Source organism: Schistocerca gregaria, chromosome 5 (assembly GCF_023897955.1).
Source record: "Schistocerca gregaria isolate iqSchGreg1 chromosome 5, iqSchGreg1.2, whole genome shotgun sequence".
Taxonomy (NCBI): Eukaryota; Metazoa; Arthropoda; class Insecta; order Orthoptera; family Acrididae; genus Schistocerca; species Schistocerca gregaria.
The window spans coordinates 39,332,381-39,352,670 of record NC_064924.1 but is presented as its reverse complement, the minus strand read 5'-3'; the positions used below and the strand labels follow the sequence as shown (position 1 = coordinate 39,352,670).

General features: G+C 42.5%; 1 protein-coding gene across 1 annotated transcript in view; it reads right to left on the bottom strand.

Annotated features, from left to right (window-relative positions):
• The window catches only part of LOC126272157 (retinol-binding protein pinta-like), a 94,545-nt gene that overhangs the window by 3,919 nt on the left and 70,336 nt on the right, over positions 1 to 20,290 (bottom strand). Inside the window, exons 5-6 of the mRNA XM_049974790.1 lie at positions 18,916 to 19,026; positions 8,819 to 8,924 (exon numbers count right to left, since the gene is read on the bottom strand). Of these exons, the coding sequence (XP_049830747.1) occupies positions 8,819 to 8,924; positions 18,916 to 19,026 (217 nt within the window). The remainder of the gene's footprint in view (positions 1 to 8,818; positions 8,925 to 18,915; positions 19,027 to 20,290) is intronic.

Sequence of the window (20,290 nt, the reverse complement as noted above, 5' to 3'; positions counted from 1 at the left end):
AGATGTCATGTTGTGGCTTAAACTGTGTTAGCCATACTTCGTGAGGATAGTCTCCGACTGAAACCAGTCGATATTTGGGTTTTAAATAAATTTAAAAAAATCAGCTGATGGTCCAACATGCGTTTTATACATTACTTGACGGCTGGTAATAGTCACCTTCCAAAAAATATGCGCTGTGTTTTACTTAATTTCGGAAATCACTATAACTATGGGCAACAGCGAAACAAAACCAGTTCAATACCAAATTGTTGTGCCAGACTGTAAGATGCATAGAAAACCATTTCCTTTACCGAATAGTTTGCTCGCAATCGAATGAGAAAATCTGGGTACCGGAGAATATACGTGGATTCCAAAATAGTGATTTTAATTTTTTATGCGATAAGTGAATGTTTTATTGAGAAACTAAATGACAGAGCCAGGTAAGCTAATTTTTTAAGGCACTACAGACGACTTGACATGCCCCCTCTTCCCCAACCCCCCCCCCCCCCCCCATAAATACCATGTAGTTAGGGGCTAAAAGACAGGGAATTCTATGTGTGTTTTTAAGTCTTTGCGGGTGCGTATGCATGCACTCGAACAAAACGAGCTGCATCTGCGTTGTATCGCGAGTCACATCATATACTGCGTCACACATCGTATTGCTCCAGTAAGAGCCGTGCCAAAGCAGCACTGTCTGCTTTCTTTCTACTACCTGCCTCTGTGGTGGATACACCCAAGCGTTATCATCAGTTCTGGTCTAAATCTTTTAAGGCGCATTCACACTATTTGAAACAGCCGCGCGCAGCAGTTTAGCCGAGCAAGTCTCGTGTAGCCATAAGGGGGTATTATTTTGGAATTTGAATGTATATACACTGAAGAAATATTATGCGCGAACTCCAAAAAGTAACGATTCTGTGAGCCTTTTAAGCCGAGCGTTAGGCAACCGGTTCCGCGTTCACGCTCCCTGTTTATACCGGTTTGACTAAACCTGATCTGCTGGAGCGTTGTTTGGGTGGTTTCTCTAAAATTTGAATGGTAGTCTCAGTAGTCTCATATGGAAATGCGCTCCAAAAATAACATCCAGCCGAAGCTAAACTGTCAACATTGCTTAAAATTTGACTGTATGTCTACTCAGTGTAGGCCATACAGCATTAATGCACGTGGCATATGCGCTTCAAATCAAAATCGCCAGTAAAATGCGCCGATTCTGTGAAGACAGAAACGCCACCGGCGATGCGTTCAGCGTCTAAAGCGTCTTTGAGGACGAAAATGAGGACTCATTAAGTCAAATTAGCAGAAAGCGGCCATCAACTAACCGGGGCGATAGATATAATGGACCAGGTACCGATGATAATCCGTAAGATTCAAGCCTTGTCCCCTTTTGTATACGATAAATACTTGTCAAAATTTAAACATGTTTTTCTCAAAACCATGTTTTTCAGCAATGTTGTCGTCGCCCATGCTTCAGTTTCCATCCGAATTTAATTATTTTTTGGTCTCCCTTGAAGCAAATTGAATACTTTTCAGTTCACCGTAGCCTGTTTATAGTATCTCCTTCGGCCGGAAAAGAGGGGTCAAAAAGTGGGTATTTCTGTCAAATATCTATAATACAACCAGAGGTTGTACAGAGTTTCAGGGGGGGGGGGGGGGTATAAGGGAACAATTGACAGAAATGGGGAAAAGAAATACAGTAGAAGAAGAATGGGTAGCTTTGAGGGATGCAGTAGTGAAGTCAGCAGAGGATCAAGTAGGTAAAAAGACGAGGCCTTGGGTGACAGAAGAAATACTGAATTTAATTGATGAAAGGATAAAATATAAAAATGCAGTAAATGAAGCAGGCAAAAAGGAATACAAACGTCTCAAAAATGAGATCGACAGGAAGTGCAAAATGGCTAAGCAGGCATGGCTAGAGGATAAATGTAAGGATGTAGAGGCTTATCTCACTAGGGGTAAGATAGATACTGCCTACAGGAAAATTAAAGAGACCCTCAGAGAAAAGAGAACCATTTGTATGAATATGAAAAGCTCAGATGGAAACCCAGTTCTAACCAAAGAAGGGAAAGCAGAAAGGTGGAAGTAGTATATAGATGGTATATACAATAGCGATGTACTTGAGGACAATATTACTGAAATGGAAGAGGATGTAGATGAAGATGAAACAGGAGATATAATACTGCGTGAAGAGTTTGACAGAGCACTGAAAGACCTGAGTCGAAACAAGGCCCCGGGAGCAGACTACATTCCATTAGAACTACTGACAGGCTTGGGAGAGCCAGTTCTGACGAAACTCTACGATGTGGTGAGCAAGATGTGTGAAACAAGCGAAATACCTTCAGACTTCAAGAAGAATGTAATAATTCCAAACCCAAAGAAAACAGGTGTTGAAAGATGTGAAAATTACCGAACTATCAGTTTAATAAGTCACGGCTGTAAAATACTAACGCGGATTCTTTACAGACGAATGGGAAAACTAGTAGAAGCCGACCTCGGGGAAGATCAGTTTGGATTCCGTAGAAACGTTGGAACTTGTGAGCCAATACTGACCCTACGACTTATCTTAGAAGCTAGACTAAGGAAAGGCAAACCTACGTTTCTAGCCTTTTGTAGCCTTAGAGAAGGCTTTTGACAATGTTGACTGGAATACTCTCTTTCAAATTCTAAAGGTGGCAGGGGTAAAATACAGGGAGCGAAAGGCTATTTACAATTTGTACAGAAAGCAGTTATAAGAGTCGAGGGACATGAAAGGAAAGCAGTGGTTGGGAAGGGAGTGAGACTGGGTTATAGCCTCTCCCCGATGCTATTGAATCTGTATATTGAGCAAGCAGTGAAGGAAACAAAAGAAAACTCGGAGTAGGTATTAAAAACCATGGAGAAGAAATAAAAGCTTTGAGGTTCGTCGACGACATTGTAATTCTGTCAGAGACAGCAAAGGACTTAGAAGAGCAGTTGAATGGAATGGATAGTGTCTTGAAAGGAAGGTATACGATGAACATCAACAAAAGCAAAACGAGGATAATGGAATGTAGTCGAATTAAGTCGGGTGATGCTGAGGAAATGAAACACTTAAAGTAGTAAAGGAGTTTTCTATTTGGGGAGCAAAATATCTGACGATGGTCGAAGTAGAGAGGATATAAAATGTAGAGTATGTGTGTGGTGGTCTTCAGTCCTGAGACTGGTTTGATGCAGCTCTCCATGTTACTCTATCCTGTGCAAGCTTCTTCATCACCCAGTACCTACTGCAGCCTACATCCTTCTGAGTCTGCTTAGTGTATTCATCTGTTGGTCTCCCTCTACGATTTTTCCCTCCACGCTGCCCTCCAATACTAAATTGGTGATCCCTTGATGCCTCAGAACATATCCTACCAACCGATGCCTTCTTCTGGTCATGTTGTGCCACAAATTTCTCTTTTCCCCAATCCTATTCAATACCTCCTCATTAGTTATGTGATCTACCCATCTAATCTTCAGCATTCTTCTGTGGCACCACATTTCGAAAGCTTCTATTCTCTTCTTGTCCAAACTATTTATCGTCCATGTTTCACTTCCATACATGGCTACACTCCATACAAATACTTTCAGAAATGACTTCCTGACACTCAAATCTATACTCGATGTTAACAAATTTCTCTTCTTCAGAAACGCTTTCCTTGCCATTGCCAGTCTACATTTTATATCCTCTCTACTTCGACCATCATCAGTTAGTTTGTTTGTAGACTAGCAATGGCAAAGAAAGCGTTTCTGAATAAAACTCTTCAACTCTCAGTTAACCGAAACTGGATTTACAACAATCGCTGATCTGCCTCCATTCAGAGCTACTTCGGGAAAATACGAATCACACAGTGAAGATATTAATATTCTTTTTTAAAAAAAGAATGAATACCTGTACAAACTTCAATGTATGATTTATCATTTGCACGGAACCTCATTTGTCTACTACATTCCAGTACGGAGACAAAAAAGTCCTGAATTTGAGCAGTATTTTCGTCCGTCACCCTGTCATTCGCCCATAATGCGATCCCCACAGCGAACATTGTTGTGAGAGGGTGCTTCGCGATGAAGTGGACACCACCCTGTAAATGGCCCGTGCATCAAAGCGCTCCAATTCTCTCTTTTCTCTTGCTGCAAATACCGGTGGTTCGATAATATTTTTCCACACAAGATATTATTATTTGGCGTAAAACTCTGTAAAACTCATACTTGAAACGAGACACACTTAACCATCCGTTGTCGCACCTAAGGCTATATTTGTTCTCGTATCGATCAAGACGCAGCATTGGTAACCTCACCAATTGTACATAATATGGTATTCGCAATTTTCAGCAGGGGTATACCGATGAAGCAATTAAGATAGGCCACCCCAAATTTATCTGGAGCAAGTAAATATGTACCAAGGTAAGGCTTCACTGATAGCGAACAATGGATAAATGCGTCTATTTCCTTTGTTTACGGAAGGAATATATTTATTACTACAGTTGCACTCGGAAGACTCTTCTACAGTGACTCCAACGATATAGAACTTGATCAAATAGGAACGATATAAAACGTCAGTCACCGTCCCGTTATCAGAAGATGAGACCCAAAGCTATACTATACGAAATGTAAGCAAAAACGCGTAACTCAGACATAGTTCTTGCGTTCCTTATTATGTCGGGGAAACCGCGCCGCTACGTATTTACTCCTTTTGGAGATGGCCAAGCCCTGTTCCTGGCATCCTTTAGTCCCCCAAGAAAAGGCTGGGAAGCAGCGTAAGATAAGGTTCATGCTTTGGGGCTGACTTCCCCACATTGAGGTGTTACGGTGACCTTCCTCAGTCTTCTATTCAAACATTCCACTTAAACCGTCTGCTACCTGAATATTCGCCCCTCGTACGGTTGCCGAATGAACTATCCGTTCAGTTTTTTTGGGAGGGTTCAGATCGGAGCTTAATACATGGTTGTCCATCTCTAGCTTAAATTTTCCGTGCTAAGTGTAATATTAAAATGTCTCTAGACTGAACAGCACGGCCAGCACCTCCAATTTGTAGACCAAGACTCTCAGAGGAACGCAAAACCAGCTAAGTGACCTGGTAAGATATTAGGATATTTCAAAAAAAAAGCTGAAATTACGGTCACTTATCTAAAATTATGGGATGTCCCACCACCAAATGTAGATGTTTCTATTGATGGGAATAGGGAGAATAAATTCCCATCCTGTTTTACAATGCATATGCTCATGTCACAATGTCGTAACCTGTATCGACCAGCTGTTGGCCATCTTCAGACAAGAGATCCACGTCGCAAGCGGTGACGTAATATTCCCAATGTTTTGTCGACAATATACACTACAAGCATAGATTGCTCAAAGCTAATTACAACACTGTGAAATATTGGTGAGACTGTGTTGCATCAAAAGGTAAAATCACTAAATGTGCTTGGCATGGATAAGACAAGTCCTTGATACGTTTCTGGTGGTATGTTGATCCAGATAACTAAACACAGGTCACGCAATTCCCATAAATTACGGGCCACGAGAAGGCGTCCGGCATCGAGTTGCAGTGGGTTCATTTCTGGTGAACGATATGGAATTGTGTTCACTACCAAGCTCCTCAAGCCACTGAGGCACGATTCTGGTCGTATTAGGTAGTTGTACAGAAGAGCAGAAGAGCGTGACAGGATACGGATAACTTATTATAGAGGTGAGATTGACAATTACAATGTACGACAATAGCTCGCCTCCTAATCACGCTACTATATGGTTAAACATTTCAAAGGCATGTGGAATAAACAAAAACGTATAGTGATGTGCCAAAAAATTAAGGGAAGCAGCCACGAATCCTCCCACGGTCAGAAAAATGGTACCGAATCCTCCCAAGCCCGCAAGGATCTGAAAAACGATGGGACCGAATCCTCCCGTTTGAAGCAGGTAGTTCCATCAGAAGACGTAAAAATTTTCGCGTGTATTGTATGTTTAAAACTTTTATATTATATCTTATTGAGGTAAAGTCCAGCCGGCTCATCGCCAGCGACTAAGTCCCGCTCAAGGTCACGCACAAAACGTGCATAAGTGAATCAATACTACACTCCTGGAAATGGAAAAAAGAACACATTGACACCGGTGTGTCAGACCCACCATACTTGCTCCGGACACTGCGAGAGGGCTGTACAAGCAATGATCACGCGCACGGCACAGCGGACACACCAGGAACCGCGGTGTTGGCCGTCGAATGGCGCTAGCTGCGCAGCATTTGTGCACCGCCGCCGTCAGTGTCAGCCAGTTTGCCGTGGCATACGGAGCTCCATCGCAGTCTTTAACACTGGTAGCATGCCGCGACAGCGTGGACGTGAACCGTATGTGCAGTTGACGGACTTTGAGCGACGGCGTATAGTGGGCATGTGGGAGGCCGGGTGGACGTACCGCCGAATTGCTCAACACGTGGGGAGTGAGGTCTCCACAGTACATCGATCTTGTCGCCAGTGGTCGGCGGAAGGTGCACGTGCCCGTCGACCTGGGACCGGACCGCAGCGACGCACAGATGCACGCCAAGACCGTAGGATCCTACGCAGTGCCGTAGGGGACCGCACCGCCACTTCCCAGCAAATTAGGGACACTGTTGCTCCTGGGGTATCGGCGAGGACCATTCGCAACCGTCTCCATGAAGCTGGGCTACGGTCCCGCACACCGTTAGGCCGTCTTCCGCTCACGCCCCAACATCGTGCAGCCCGCCTCCAGTGGTGTCGCGACAGGCGTGAATGGAGGGACGAATGGAGACGTGTCGTCTTCAGCGATGAGAGTCGCTTCTGCCTTGATGCCAATGATTGTCGTATGCGTGTTTGGCGCCGTGCAGGTGAGCGCCACTATCTGGACTGCATACGACCGAGGCACACAGGGCCAACACCCGGCATCATGGTGTGGGGAGCGATCTCCTACACTGGCCGTACACCTCTGGTGATCGTATAGGGGACACTGAATAGTGCACGGTTCATCCAAACCGTCATCGAACCCATCGTTCTACCATTCCTAGACCGGCAAGGGAACTTGCTGTTCCAACAGGACAATGCACGTCCGCATGTATCCCGTGCCACCCAACGTCCTCTAGAAGGTGTAAGTCAACTACCCTGGCCAGCAAGATCTCCGGATCTGTCCCCCATTAAGCATGTTTGGGACTGGATGAAGCGTCGTCTCACGCGGTCTGTACGGCCAGCACGAACGCAGGTCCAACTGAGGCGCCAGGTGGAAATGGCATGGCAAGCCGTTCCACAGGACTACATCCAGCATCTCTACGATCGTCTCCATGGGAGAATAGCAGCCTGCATTGCTGTGAAAGGTGGATATACACTGTACTAGTGCTGACATTGTGCATGCTCTGTTGCCTGTGTCTATGTGCCTGTGGTTCTGTCAGTGTGATCATGTGATGTATCTGACCCCAGGAATGTGTCAATAAAGTTTCCCCTTCCTGGGACAATGAATTCACGGTGTTCTTATTTCAATTTCCAGGAGTGTATTTGTTTAAAATATGGGAGGGGTAGGGGAAGGAGATAAGGAACATGGCAGAGATAATTATATTATTGTCTATAATACGACATACAGTGTGTGTGTTTGGGAGTATTCGGTCCTGTTACCTGCTTACCTACCTGGTTTCTGGAAGATTCGTGGCTGCGCCCCGCATAAGCCCCGGATCGAATCTGCCCGGTGGATTACAGTCGAGGGCCGATGTGCCGGCAACCTGGATGTGGCTTTTAGGCGGTTTTACACATCTCTCTAGGTGAATGCCGCGCTAATTCCCATGTCCCGCCTCAGTTACATGACTCACAGACATTTGCAAGACTTTCGCACTATTTCATGGCTTACACTGGACGCAGACAGATGGGCTACACTAATTCCATCCTGGGGGATGGAATACAGCCACCCTTTTACACTAAATCACCAAACCCATAGTAACAAGTCTGACCCCTCGTTGATGTGGGACAAAGGCCCAAACCAAATGGATTCATGTTGTTTAAAAAAAAAGTTAACTTTTCTTTATATCAGAACGATTGAAGTTGAAAAATGTCTTGAAGAACATTGAATATGTAACTTTAGAGTGTGTATATAGATTTTGTATTAAACCAGTCTTGCGTGGTTAGCAAATGACTCGAGCTTTGATCACGATTAGTTACGTTCTCGTATTGTGAGATTTATTTCTGTCTTTGTTAATTTATGCTATTTAAAAAGCGTAAGGCGGCTCTAGTAGCTAGGACTAAAATATTAGACTTATTTCCTTTTATTTAATAAATTGTTAAAAGCGTAACTCGTCCAGAAGATCTCCAGCATGTTCCGCATCCCATATCATGTTCACTACTGTCTCATGTCCCTAGTTTACGTTCACACTGTTAAGTTCTCATTTCATGTTGGTGAGGTCAACTGTTTTTCTACAGATTTCCACTGTTATGAACTGTTTAATAATGCACACTGCAACAGCTGGACTTGCATGTCACTCATAATTTTTGACGTCCGTATTAACTCTGTAATATGTAAGTACAATTATTATTGCACCATCACTCCTAAACTTTAGGTGGTTCAGTTAGAAACGCAATTTGTAGCTTGTGATTTCTGACATGATAACTGAAGTTAGAGGGAAACACTCTCAAGCGAAACTAATTGAAAATATGGATCACGACCACAAAGGAGACTTAACAAATCTTACTAAGTCAGATGGGAAATGTTGGCTTCATTTAAAACTAGTTGTGGCGAAAAAACTGAAATACTATGGATGTCTAACGTGAAATGCTTCAAAGCAATAAAAATAAATCTGATATAAATGTATGATTTTTTCATGTTCTTTCTCCATGTAAATGGATCTCAGCTGCCTGTGTATACTTACAGGCAAATTTGTCGAAAGGACCGGCCGTGCCTCCTAGTTCATCCGGCAGATACTCCTTCGGCACGTGGTCAAACAGCGTTGTTGATCCTGGTAAATGGACGTGTACCTGGTACAGGACAATACTTCTTTTAGAGGCACTTACTGCTGGAATTCCAGAGCTAAGTTTCTTTGGATAATATTAGTAAATGGCACAGTAGTTCAATACCACAGCACTCGGACAAGGATTATAAAGAAGCGGCGTCTTTTCTCCCAGTAAATAAATCCAAATATTAAAACAGTTAGACAACATTCAAACATCTACCACATATCCATCGCCAGGGTTATTGAATAAACTCGCCTCCTGTATCATGTAACGACATGGCTCAAATGGCTCTGAGCACTATGGGACTTAACTTCTGAGGTCATCACATTCCTAGAGCTTAGAGCTACTTTAACCTAACTAACCTAACGACATCACACACATCCATGTCCGAAGCAGGATTCTAACCTGCGACCGTAGCAGTCTAGCGGTTCCGGACTGAAGCGCCTAGAACCGCTCGACCACAAAGGCCGGCGTGACGACATGATGCATATTTTATTGACACATTTCATTCCATTTTCATGGCATTCAGATTGTATATAGCTAGTTTTATACATCATGACGAAACTAATTGCAGATTATTATCACATCTGAAGATGTAAATATCTGTAGTGATTAGGCGACCTTGTTACCTGTTTTATTTTACAATGTGTAATATCTTAAAAAGAATGGTGCATAGACGGTGTAAAGCGATACAGAACACGTACCTCACTGCAAAACACGTTTTATAAGCTAACGAACACATGCTATTGAACAGAATAGTACATTTTGGTTAGCTATTTTAATTCTAGAAGGTCCAATACGCTCAATAACCACTGTATATGAATAATTATATGTAGGAATATAACCAAATTTTCAAAATCAACATCTACATCGTACTCCGCAAGCCACTTAATGGTGTGTGGCTTGAGGGTACTTTTTGTATCACTAACTGATCCCTCCAACCCAGTTCCGCTCGCAAATGGTCATTAAGCGAGACGTGTGTAGGGGACAGTTATACGTTGTTCGATTCTTCCTGTAAAGTGCTGTCTCGAAATTTCAAGAGTAAATCTCTCCGTGATGCACAACGCCTCCCTTGGAACGTCTGCCAATGGAGTTTGTTGAGCATCCCCCTAACGATCCCGTGACGAAACGTGCCGCTCTTCGTTGGATCTCCTCTATCTCTTTTATCAGGCCTAAGGGATATCATGAATGCTACTCCACGTGCTGTTCAGTGGGTTACCTGCTCTGATATGGACTTGTAATAGCTGCAGTGGCTGTCTCCCTGATCTTTCGCATATTGTTGTTTGCAATCAATCATTTAATAATATATTTGTAATCCGTTTATTACATTAGTTAAAGGTATGTGTACAATTTTACTCTGTAGATGCCATACGCTAAATAAATAAAATCAGTCCTATCTGGCAGGGATCCCAGATAGATGAACAACACTCAAGACTGGGTCGAACAAGCGCCTTGTAAGCCACATCCTTCACGGATGAGTTCCATCTTGTTAAGATTCTTCCTGTGAATCTGAGTCTGGCATCTGCTTTTTCCACTATTTATTTCATGTTATCATTTAACTTAAGGTCGCTCGAGATTGTTACTCGTAGATATTTTACGGTAGGTGCTGTTTTCATCGGTTTGACATTTATAGTGTAGCTATACATTAGAGGATTTCTTTCCCTACGTATGCGCAATGTGTAACATTTATCTACATTCAGGATCAACTACCAGAGCCTGCACCATTCGTCAATTTTCTGGACGTCATTCTGCAAGTTTTTACTATCTTCTGGCGTTGCTGCTTTGTTATAGACAACAGCATCATCTGCGAACAGCCTTAGATAGCATCCGACGCTTTCTATTAGATCATTTATATACATTGTAAACAGTAACGGTGCTGTCACACTTCCTTGGGGTACACCGGAAATTTCAGTTACATCTGTCGATTTTGTTCCGTTAAGAGCAACGTGTTGAGTTATGTCTGAAAGGAAGTCTTGAATCCAGTCGCAAATATGCTCCGATATTTGACAAGTCCTATTTTTGCAGTAAACGGCGTTACGGGACAGTGTCAAATGCCTTCGTGAAGTCAAGGAATACGACATCAACCTGAGCGCCATTGTGTACGGCACCGTGGACCTAATGGAGGAACAGAGCGAGTTGAGTATTTTAGGATCTCTGTTTGTGGAATGCATGTTGATTTTTATAGAGGATATTTTCCTTCTCCAAGGAAGTCATAATTCTTGAGTATAAAAAATGTTTCATAATTCTACAGCAAATTGACGTCAACGATATAGGTTTACAATTGTGTGCATCTGTCCTACGGCCCTTCTTAAAAGCGGGAATGACCTGCGCCTTCTTCCTGTCGTTAGGTACCCTTCGTTGTTCAAGCGATCTACGGTAAATTACTTCTAGAAGGGAAACAAGTTCTTTCGTATAATTATCGTTGAATCTTACAGGTATCTCATCTGACGCCTTTCCACTACTAAGCGGTTGCAGTTGTTTTGCTATTCGACGATGGGTTGAATAAATATCTGCCATTTCGATGTTCGTACGACGGTTGAAATAAGGGATCGTGTTACGACCAACCGCGGTGAAACAATTTTGAAAGACCGAATTCATTATTTCGGCCTTCTCTCTGTCATCTTCCGTTTCGGTGCCAGAATGGTCACTGAGTGAATGAATAGATGAATTGACCCACTTACTGATTTTACATGCGACCAAAACCTTTTGTGCATCGTTGTACCTCACGTAAAGACTTCGTACAATGCAACTAAACTCTTCATGAGCAGTGACACAAGCGGTTTATTTTGTATTTGCTATAATTTTCTGTATCACAAGCTGAAATTGGTCTGATTAATTATGCAAAACTTGGTAAAATAAAGTAGGATCGCTGTAACTGACTAGAAAACATGGTTACTGCTCGGTACATTATTAACGGTTCACACGTTTTAATACCCTGGCGTAGCGTATTTTTCTTTTTATAATTCAGATGAAATACTGAAGCATGATAGATGTATTGCCAGAACCGCACGGCCACCGCGGACGTCGCATGCAAAGCATAAAAATCGACAGCCAACCTATTTATGTACTGAAAAAGCAAAGGCGGATACGTTGCAAGAAGACTGTAACACATCCTAATCACACAAACGAAGCAGCAAAAACCGTTAGTGAGATTTGTGAAATTGACGTTGGGTTTTCAAAGTATCATCAATGTTTGGTTTGGAGGTGCTGAATATAAACCAGATAATTGCTTTCAAACGTTAATCAGTCAGTCACGTTTATTAGACTGACTTCACGTACTTCATCCTTGAAAATCTTTGTTCATAGGCACAAGTTGATCCAAACACTGATGCTATGACAGCGGAATATTTCTTCAGTTTCAGAAACTCAACATCAGGTAATCAGTGATAAAATTCAAGAAGCTTTCATTCTATGTGCTTCTCTTTCAACAAGTCATTTGCTTGCAGATCAGTGAGTTTCAGCTGTAGCTCAACAGGCACATTATTAAAGTTACAACCATACGGATTCTAGAATAAGAGAACGTCAGTCTCAGGTCTGTAGTGATCGGAAAATCTCTCAAAAGATGCTTCTTCAAGTCACGAAAAGGCATAATGATATAAACTGATAATTTTGGGGACTGAAGTAAAAATGAGAAAAGTTTTCTCCTTCCAGTTGTGTTCCAAACAACGACAGCTTTCTCCGAAATCCTTTGAACATCCTGTACGGATCAGAGACTAGATTATACTGTCCCTAAAGTCTCGACTTCAATTAATTCAGGTGGAATGTGATGTCGACCAAAAATGACAACTTTGACAGCCAGGCAGGGTCTAACAGTCGTGGATCAGCTGTCTTTTTCGGTGAGAAAAACAATTGTTTCGTTGCGGAGCTTGTCAGAACGAGGCAGGACCTTACCGCACCTGAGCCACCTCACTGCACAGTGATGAGCCAAGTCACGTAATTCAGGATCGATTTCTTCGATAAAAGACTGAAAATCAAGGTGACCGAGTTCGCGTCGCCGAACGAATTGCATATGGGACAAGGGCCCCTGTAAGGCGTTTCTAACAGTAGTTTGATACCGTCTATACGCAACGCGTCGGTAGATCCTTGTGTACGAAGCTATCCAGTTCCGTATGTCGGGATGCCGGCGACAGGTGAAAGTTACAGCTGGAACTCTTGACTTGCTGAAATGGTAACGAAGGATTCTGATCGTAAAATTAGGAAGAGAATGTGAGCAGTTCACCACACAGGATCTGTGCTGCGAAAGCTCCACTGTCAATCTTAACACTACTCGTAGCCCTAGAAAGACCAGCAAAAGGTCAGAAACGTCTCGTGTTCCGCCTGTTTTGTCAAGCACGTGTAACAACCGACGGTGGGGCGCATGGGCTGTCGCGGGGCAGATCCAGCCTGCGTGTCGTAGTTTGGTGTTCCCTGGTATGAATTCAGGTTGAGGTGGCATTTCAGAATAGAGGTGCAAGTTAAATTGATAGAAATCGAACTCTACAGCGAATTCATAGGGCATTTTTCACTAAAAAGTTTAAATTCAGAGATTTCGTAAATTTGTAAATGAGATACAGCTGAGACATATGTTTAATGCGATTTTAACACTTCGTTTCGGAGGATGTGACTGAACATCAGAAAATTTTACCTTCACGAAAGCAAAACGTCCGCACGCAGTGTCTCAGTTTGATAATGAAAAGTTTAAATTTAGAGATGTAACTTAATATTAAACATCGAGTTATGCATTTTAGTCATTTATATCACTGTTACTTTTTGGATTTTCCTTTGTTACATTGATTGCAATTGCTTTAATGCATAGTCTTAAATTTAGAATTTTGTAGTATTTACAGTTTTAATAAATATGTTTTTCTCATGGCAGTAATAGTAAACATTATGTAACTGAAGCTATGTTTGAAGGAATAACCCCAGTGATCATTGTTATTTCAACATATAATTGTGTATAACTATACAGGGTGGTCTCTTGATCGTGACCGGGCAAAATATCTTACGAAATCAGCGTAAACGAAAAACTACAAAGAGCGAAACTTGTCTAGCTTGGAGGAAATCAGATGGCGCTATGGTTGGCCACTAGATGAACGATAAAATTTGTTTGAAAGCTTTTCCTGTTTTATATCAGCGTTTATATGCATTGTGGGGAACAAGTGCTAATTTAATTTCTGCACTATAAATTTCACTTACATTCCTCATTTCCACAAACCTATGAGGTTACAACAAGTACCCAGTCTATCCAGTACGTACTAACACGCCATTCTTTTGTCCCAAGAGCTGAAACAAAACTGTGATGAAACTAATATATCCCATATTATTGCTAGTTATATGAACTGCTCATATGAAAGTCAAAACAATGACATAGCTCAATATCCTCTCTCTATTCAGCTGGTAATATACTTATTTGTCTTCAGACAGTGAAAATACATTCGAAGATTTCCCTAAAATTTTAATGACACGAGGTACGACAAATGTGATTGGATGTGATGACATGATCTATGTCGCAAGAGAAAAAAGATGAGCTATGTTTGTGTGAAATTTACGATGACTAGCTAAATTCTGAGGGATTTTTTAACTTGCTGCTATGAAATTAAGTGCAATTTTCCACGTTTGTCAATGTTCTCTCTTCACAACTCTCTTCACAACTCTTCTCCATTGGCAAGTTCTCTATTACTTCAGCAGCCACGTTATAATGCGGCATAACGCAAATGGCAACATTTTGATTCCCTTTTGGAAGCTGTCTTCAATTGTTGGATCTGTGTACCAGTTTTTGCTTCGGCAGAATATTGTTGCCCTCCTAACCGCAGCTGCTCGAGTTAAGGCCGCACGACTTTTTGACTATACTTGCAGTCCAGCCATAGGTTTATCCAGTCCTTGTAACGACGGTCCGCACGCAGGTATTGCCTCGTCATCAGGAATGCTTGCGCTCCCGTCCTCTGACTCATATAAACCATCTGCTTTAAGTCATTCGAGCACAGAACTCGTTGTTTCTACACTTCCTCTAACTCCAAAAAGTACACTACGGTAATACGCTTCGAACTGCAACTGTAATGTTTTCAGCACATAGAAAGAATTGCCGATCCTTTAAGCGTACCTCAGCTCATTACCGTTCTTAGGTGGAAGTTTTGGAGATACTGACTTAAAATTGTTAAAACAGAAAAAAGAAACGAGTATTTAGTCTTCTACAAGGACGCGCTGAAAAGTAGGACCTCCGAATTTTTTATGTGAAAACTCTTAAGGCTTTTTAAATAAAACAAAAGGTAGTTAAAGTTCTACGTCTTTATTCTTCATGTCAGTTATTCCTCAGCATACTCGCCCTGGCGACGAACACATTTCTCCCAACGAGAGTCGAGTTTATTCATATCATGACTGTAGAATGTTTCACTTTGTTGACCTTAGCCACAACCGCATATCTGCTTGCTCCGCTTCATCGCTATCAAAGTAAAGTCCTCGAAGGTGTTCTGTAAATTCTGAAGGAGATGAAATTCGGATGGGGGCAGGTAGGGAGCACATGGGGGATGATCGATGACATTGAACCCAAGGCGTCGGATTATTGCAGATGTCGCAGTGCTCGTGTATGGTCTGGCGTTGTCATACATGCGTGGACAAACTCGTACAATTCGAAACCTGATTACAGAAATCTGTTTCGCACTCACCGACATACACTCCTGGAAATTGAAATAAGAACACCGTGAATTCATTGTCCCAGGAAGGGGAAACTTTACTGACACATTCCTGGGGTCAGATACATCACATGATCACACTGACAGAACCACAGGCACATAGACACAGGCAACAGAGCACGCACAATGTCAGCACTAGTACAGTGTATATCCACCTTTCGCAGCAATGCAGGCTGCTATTCTCCCATGGAGACGATCGTAGAGATGCTGGATGTAGTCCTGTGGAACGGCTTGCCATGCCATTTCCACCTGGCGCCTCAGTTGGACCAGCGTTCGTGCTGGACGTGCAGACCGCGTGAGACGACGCTTCATCCAGTCCCAAACATGCTCAATGGGGGACAGATCCGGAGATCTTGCTGGCCACGGTAGTGGACTTACACCTTCTAGAGCACGTTGGGTGGCACGGGATACATGCGGACGTGCATAGTCCTGTTGGAACAGCAAGTTCCCTTGCCGGTCTAGGAATGGTAGAACGATGGGTTCGATGACGGTTTGGATGTACCGTGCACTATTCAGTGTCCCCTCGACGATCACTAGAGGTGTACGGCCAGTGTAGGAGATCGCTCCCCACACCATGATGCCGGGTGTTGGCCCTGTGTGCCTCGGTCGTATGCAGTCCTGATTGTGGCGCTCACCTGCACGGCGCCAAACACGCATATGACCATCATTGGCACCAAGGCAGAAGCGACTCTCATCGCTGAAGACGACACGTCTCCATTCGTCCCTCCATTAACGTCTGTCGCGACACCACTGGAGGCGGGCTGCACGATGTTGGGGCGTGAGCGGAAGACGGCCTAACGGTGTGCGGGACCGTAGCCCAGCTTCATGGAGACGGTTGCGAATGGTCCTCGCCGATACCCCAGGAGCAACAGTGTCCTTAATTTGCTGGGAAGTGGCGGTGCGGTCCCCTACGGCACTGCGTAGGATCCTACGGTCTTGGCGTGCATCCGTGCGTCGCTGCGGTCCGGTCCCAGGTCGACGGGCCCGTGCACCTTCCGCCGACCACTGGCGACAACATCGATGTACTGTGGAGACCTCACGCCTCACGTGTTGAGCAATTCGGCGGTACGTCCACCCGGCCTCCCGCATGCCCACTATACGCCCTCGCTCAAAGTCCGTCAACTGCACATACGGTTCACGTTCACACTGTCGCGGCATGCTACCAGTGTTTAAAGACTGCGATGGAGCTCCGTATGAGACGGCAAATTGGCTGACACTGACGGCGGCGGTGCACAAATGCTGCGCAGCTAGCGCCATTCGACGGCCAACACCGCGGTTCCTGGTGTGTCCGCTGTGCCGTGCGTGTGATCATTGCTTGTACAGCCCTCTCGCAGTGTCCGGAGCAAGTATGGTGGGTCTGTCACACCGGTGTCAATGTGTTCTTTTTTCCATTTCCAGGAGTGTAGTTACACACCGCCACGTTAAGCGCTACAATTCCGTCCACTCTAGCGGCCTAGGGCTGCAGTTTGCGAGAGTGTAGCGCGTAAGTCGATTGAGTAATATGCATGACACGTAATACCTCAGCTAATATTGAGGGCAGAATAAAAAATTAAGAGGCATTTCTTTTCAGCACGGCCACGTATCTAGCCTTTCGCTGAAGACCGTCAGATAAATTGCGTCTTCACGCCACGCAACCATGGTTATTATTTAACCTGATCGAATTACGAACTTAGGGCCCTTTCTTACATCGAAACATGTTTCTTACTGTGACAGTCTTTTTCGTTTTTGCCACAGCGTCAAAAGCTTTTCTTGTATCAGACATGCAGTTAGCTGCTGTAGACTCATGCCAGCAATGGATTGGATAGCTGCTGGTTTGCATGTAGAAATTTTGGAAAGCACTTTTGACGCATCTGCAACCGCGCTGCTGTTACGGTAGCAGGTTCGAATCCTGCCTCGGGCATGGATGTGTGTGATATTCTTTAGGTTATTTAGGTTTAAGTAGTTCTGCGTCTAGGGTACTGATGACCTCAGATGTTAAGACCCATACTGCTTAGAGCCATTTGAACCGTTTGAACACTTGTTGTCTCATGTAGGCCATGTTCTGCCTGTGTACATATCTCTGTATTTGATTACGCATTCCTATGTAATTTTTTTTAGCGCTTCGGTGTAAGAGGTCTAACATTAATTTTATTTTCTATTTAATGTTCATTATTCTGCATAGTTATGCCCTGCTTGCAATAATGGGAAGAACAGGTCAGTTTGTCTGTGAAAGAGATGCCATGTATGTATACACCATACTTATTCAAGACATAGAAAGCAAAAACTGAATTTTAACACTGGAATAAAAATACATTTGTTTAGCAAAAATTTGTGGGTGAAATACTTAAGGTGGAATAAATAATGATTTGTCATTTTGTTCAGATTTCTATCGTGCATCTAATGGTGCATACAGATTTAAAATTGCATTATTGTACAAAAATTGTGAAACAGGGCTGAAAGCTGGTCTAAGTCATTAAGTGACGTAGATGCTGTCAATCCCAGGAAAGGGAGTGTAGCAGTTAAGCAATGGTTATCTTGCCTGTTCCACATTAAGATGTAGATGCAAAACGTTTGTCGATCTGGGTGGTTGAACAGGTGACAATCTCAACACTTAGAGACATTCTGCAATAGTTCAGCTGGGTTTAGATAAATCACCACTGGCCAAGACTTAGATTTTATTCTGCGAATAGTTCAGAGGGACTTGTACTTATCGGTAGTTAAACAATATTGGACTTGGAATTACTTGCTCTGAGTCAAACTTTAACTCAGTGTTAGTAGGGCTCTGTTGATTTCACTCTTGGTCAACACTTATCCTCGTAACATCGCTTGTTTATCAATATGGCATGTGGTTGTGCTAGTGTTAATTAAATCTGAACAATTTAAGCAGTGGACATTTGCTTTTTTGTTATTTTAATTACATTGTATGTTTGCTGACCACTTTCATGGGTTCTCGAACCAACTTCAGTTCACATAACTACACAATGGATATGAATCATCAGCCATCATTCTCTTTTGTGTAAATGGAAAGTATCATTACACTGAACTTTAACAATTTGTGGTAGCACCTACATTGAACCTAGCATCATTTAAATCTGATTACTTGATGAGGGACAATTTTATAATTTTTATTAACAAAAGTTACATAAATCTAAGTTATCAGCCCTCTGTTGCTTTTACAAGGTGTTTTTGTCACATGCTCCTGTGTAACAATACAGTCAACTTTTGTCTCAACTGCTTTTGAGCTATTGCTGCCTGCACAACTATCCCAAATTTGTAGGAATCAGTATACTAACAGTATGTAAAAAAAAGTTAACGCAAAGCCACACCATTTTCTTTGGAAGAAATTATAATTTGTCGGAACATCTTACCCTATTCTGCAACTTTTCTGATATAGCTGACTTCACAATTTTCATGACAAAATCAATAATTTTGTCCGCATTTAAAATATGGAATGCTTTCAGCCTTCGGCAGTAGGCAGTCTGCAAAAAATCAGTCATGTTAATGCTTTTGTATTGGTTATTGCTGGTTTAGTCATGTGGAAAAGACATTAAGTTACAGGGAATAAATGACATTGCAACATTAAATATTTCAGTTTGTTAAAAGACATCTTGCTGTTCACCATGAGCTAACTTAAAATTTAACTATTGTAAAATTACGTATTACATACAATTCATGGTGTACAGCAAAACGTCTTTCAACAAGTACTTACGAGCTGGACACCACGAAGCTTACAACATTTTCACTAATATTTCAACATCAAAAGCATAAATCTTAAGACTGTTCATAATGAACTTTTCCAGTTAACTCACCAACACACTTTACGGTAGATGCGAAACTTATGGAAGTGTCGTGATATTACATTCTTTGATTTATTATATCTTTGTATTATTATATATACGTGGACATAAACAAGCGGCATGTGCGACAACTGCATAAAATTTAGCATAGATTTAGGTGCAACTGACAAAATACTTTCTGCTGCTCCTCATTACGTTCTTCTTCCTTCTGTTTACTCTTGCACTCTAGAATTCTACGCATTGCCTGTTCAACAGCTGTCTGGCAGAACTTCGGTTATACAATAAATCAATCAAATCTAAAGGCCGTAAATTCAATTAATACCTAGCAATTAGAATTAAGAACAACTTAAATTGAAGAGAACACGAAGAAAATGTGGGGAAGGTGAACCAAAGACTGCGTTGTATACCATAACAACTACGAGACGCAACATACCTACTAAAGAGGCTGCAGACACTATACTTGTCCGTCCTCTTTTGCAGTACTGTTGCGTGTCTGGGATCCTTACCTGATAGGATCAACGGAGTAAATCGAGAATGTTCAGAGGAGAGCAGCACGTTTTCTATTATAGAGAAATAGGGGAGGGAGTGTCAGGTAAATAATATAGGATTTGGGGTGGACATCGTTAAAGCAAAGGTCTTTCTCGTTGCAGCGAGATTTCTCACGCAATGTCAATAATCATCTTTTCCCTCAGAATAAGAAAATATTTTGCTGTCGCAGCCCTACATAGGCAGAAACTATCATCATAAAAAAATGGAAATCAGACCTCGCGCGGTAAGATGTTCGTTATTTTGCGCGCTGTTCGAGAGTGGAATAATAGAGAATTATTGTGAAGGTGGTTCGATGAAATACTTAAGTGTGGTTTGTTGAGTATCCACGTAGACGTAGAGGGACTTAAACATGCGAAACAAAGTGAAGCTGCAGTCTTTGTCCAACATCACATCGTCA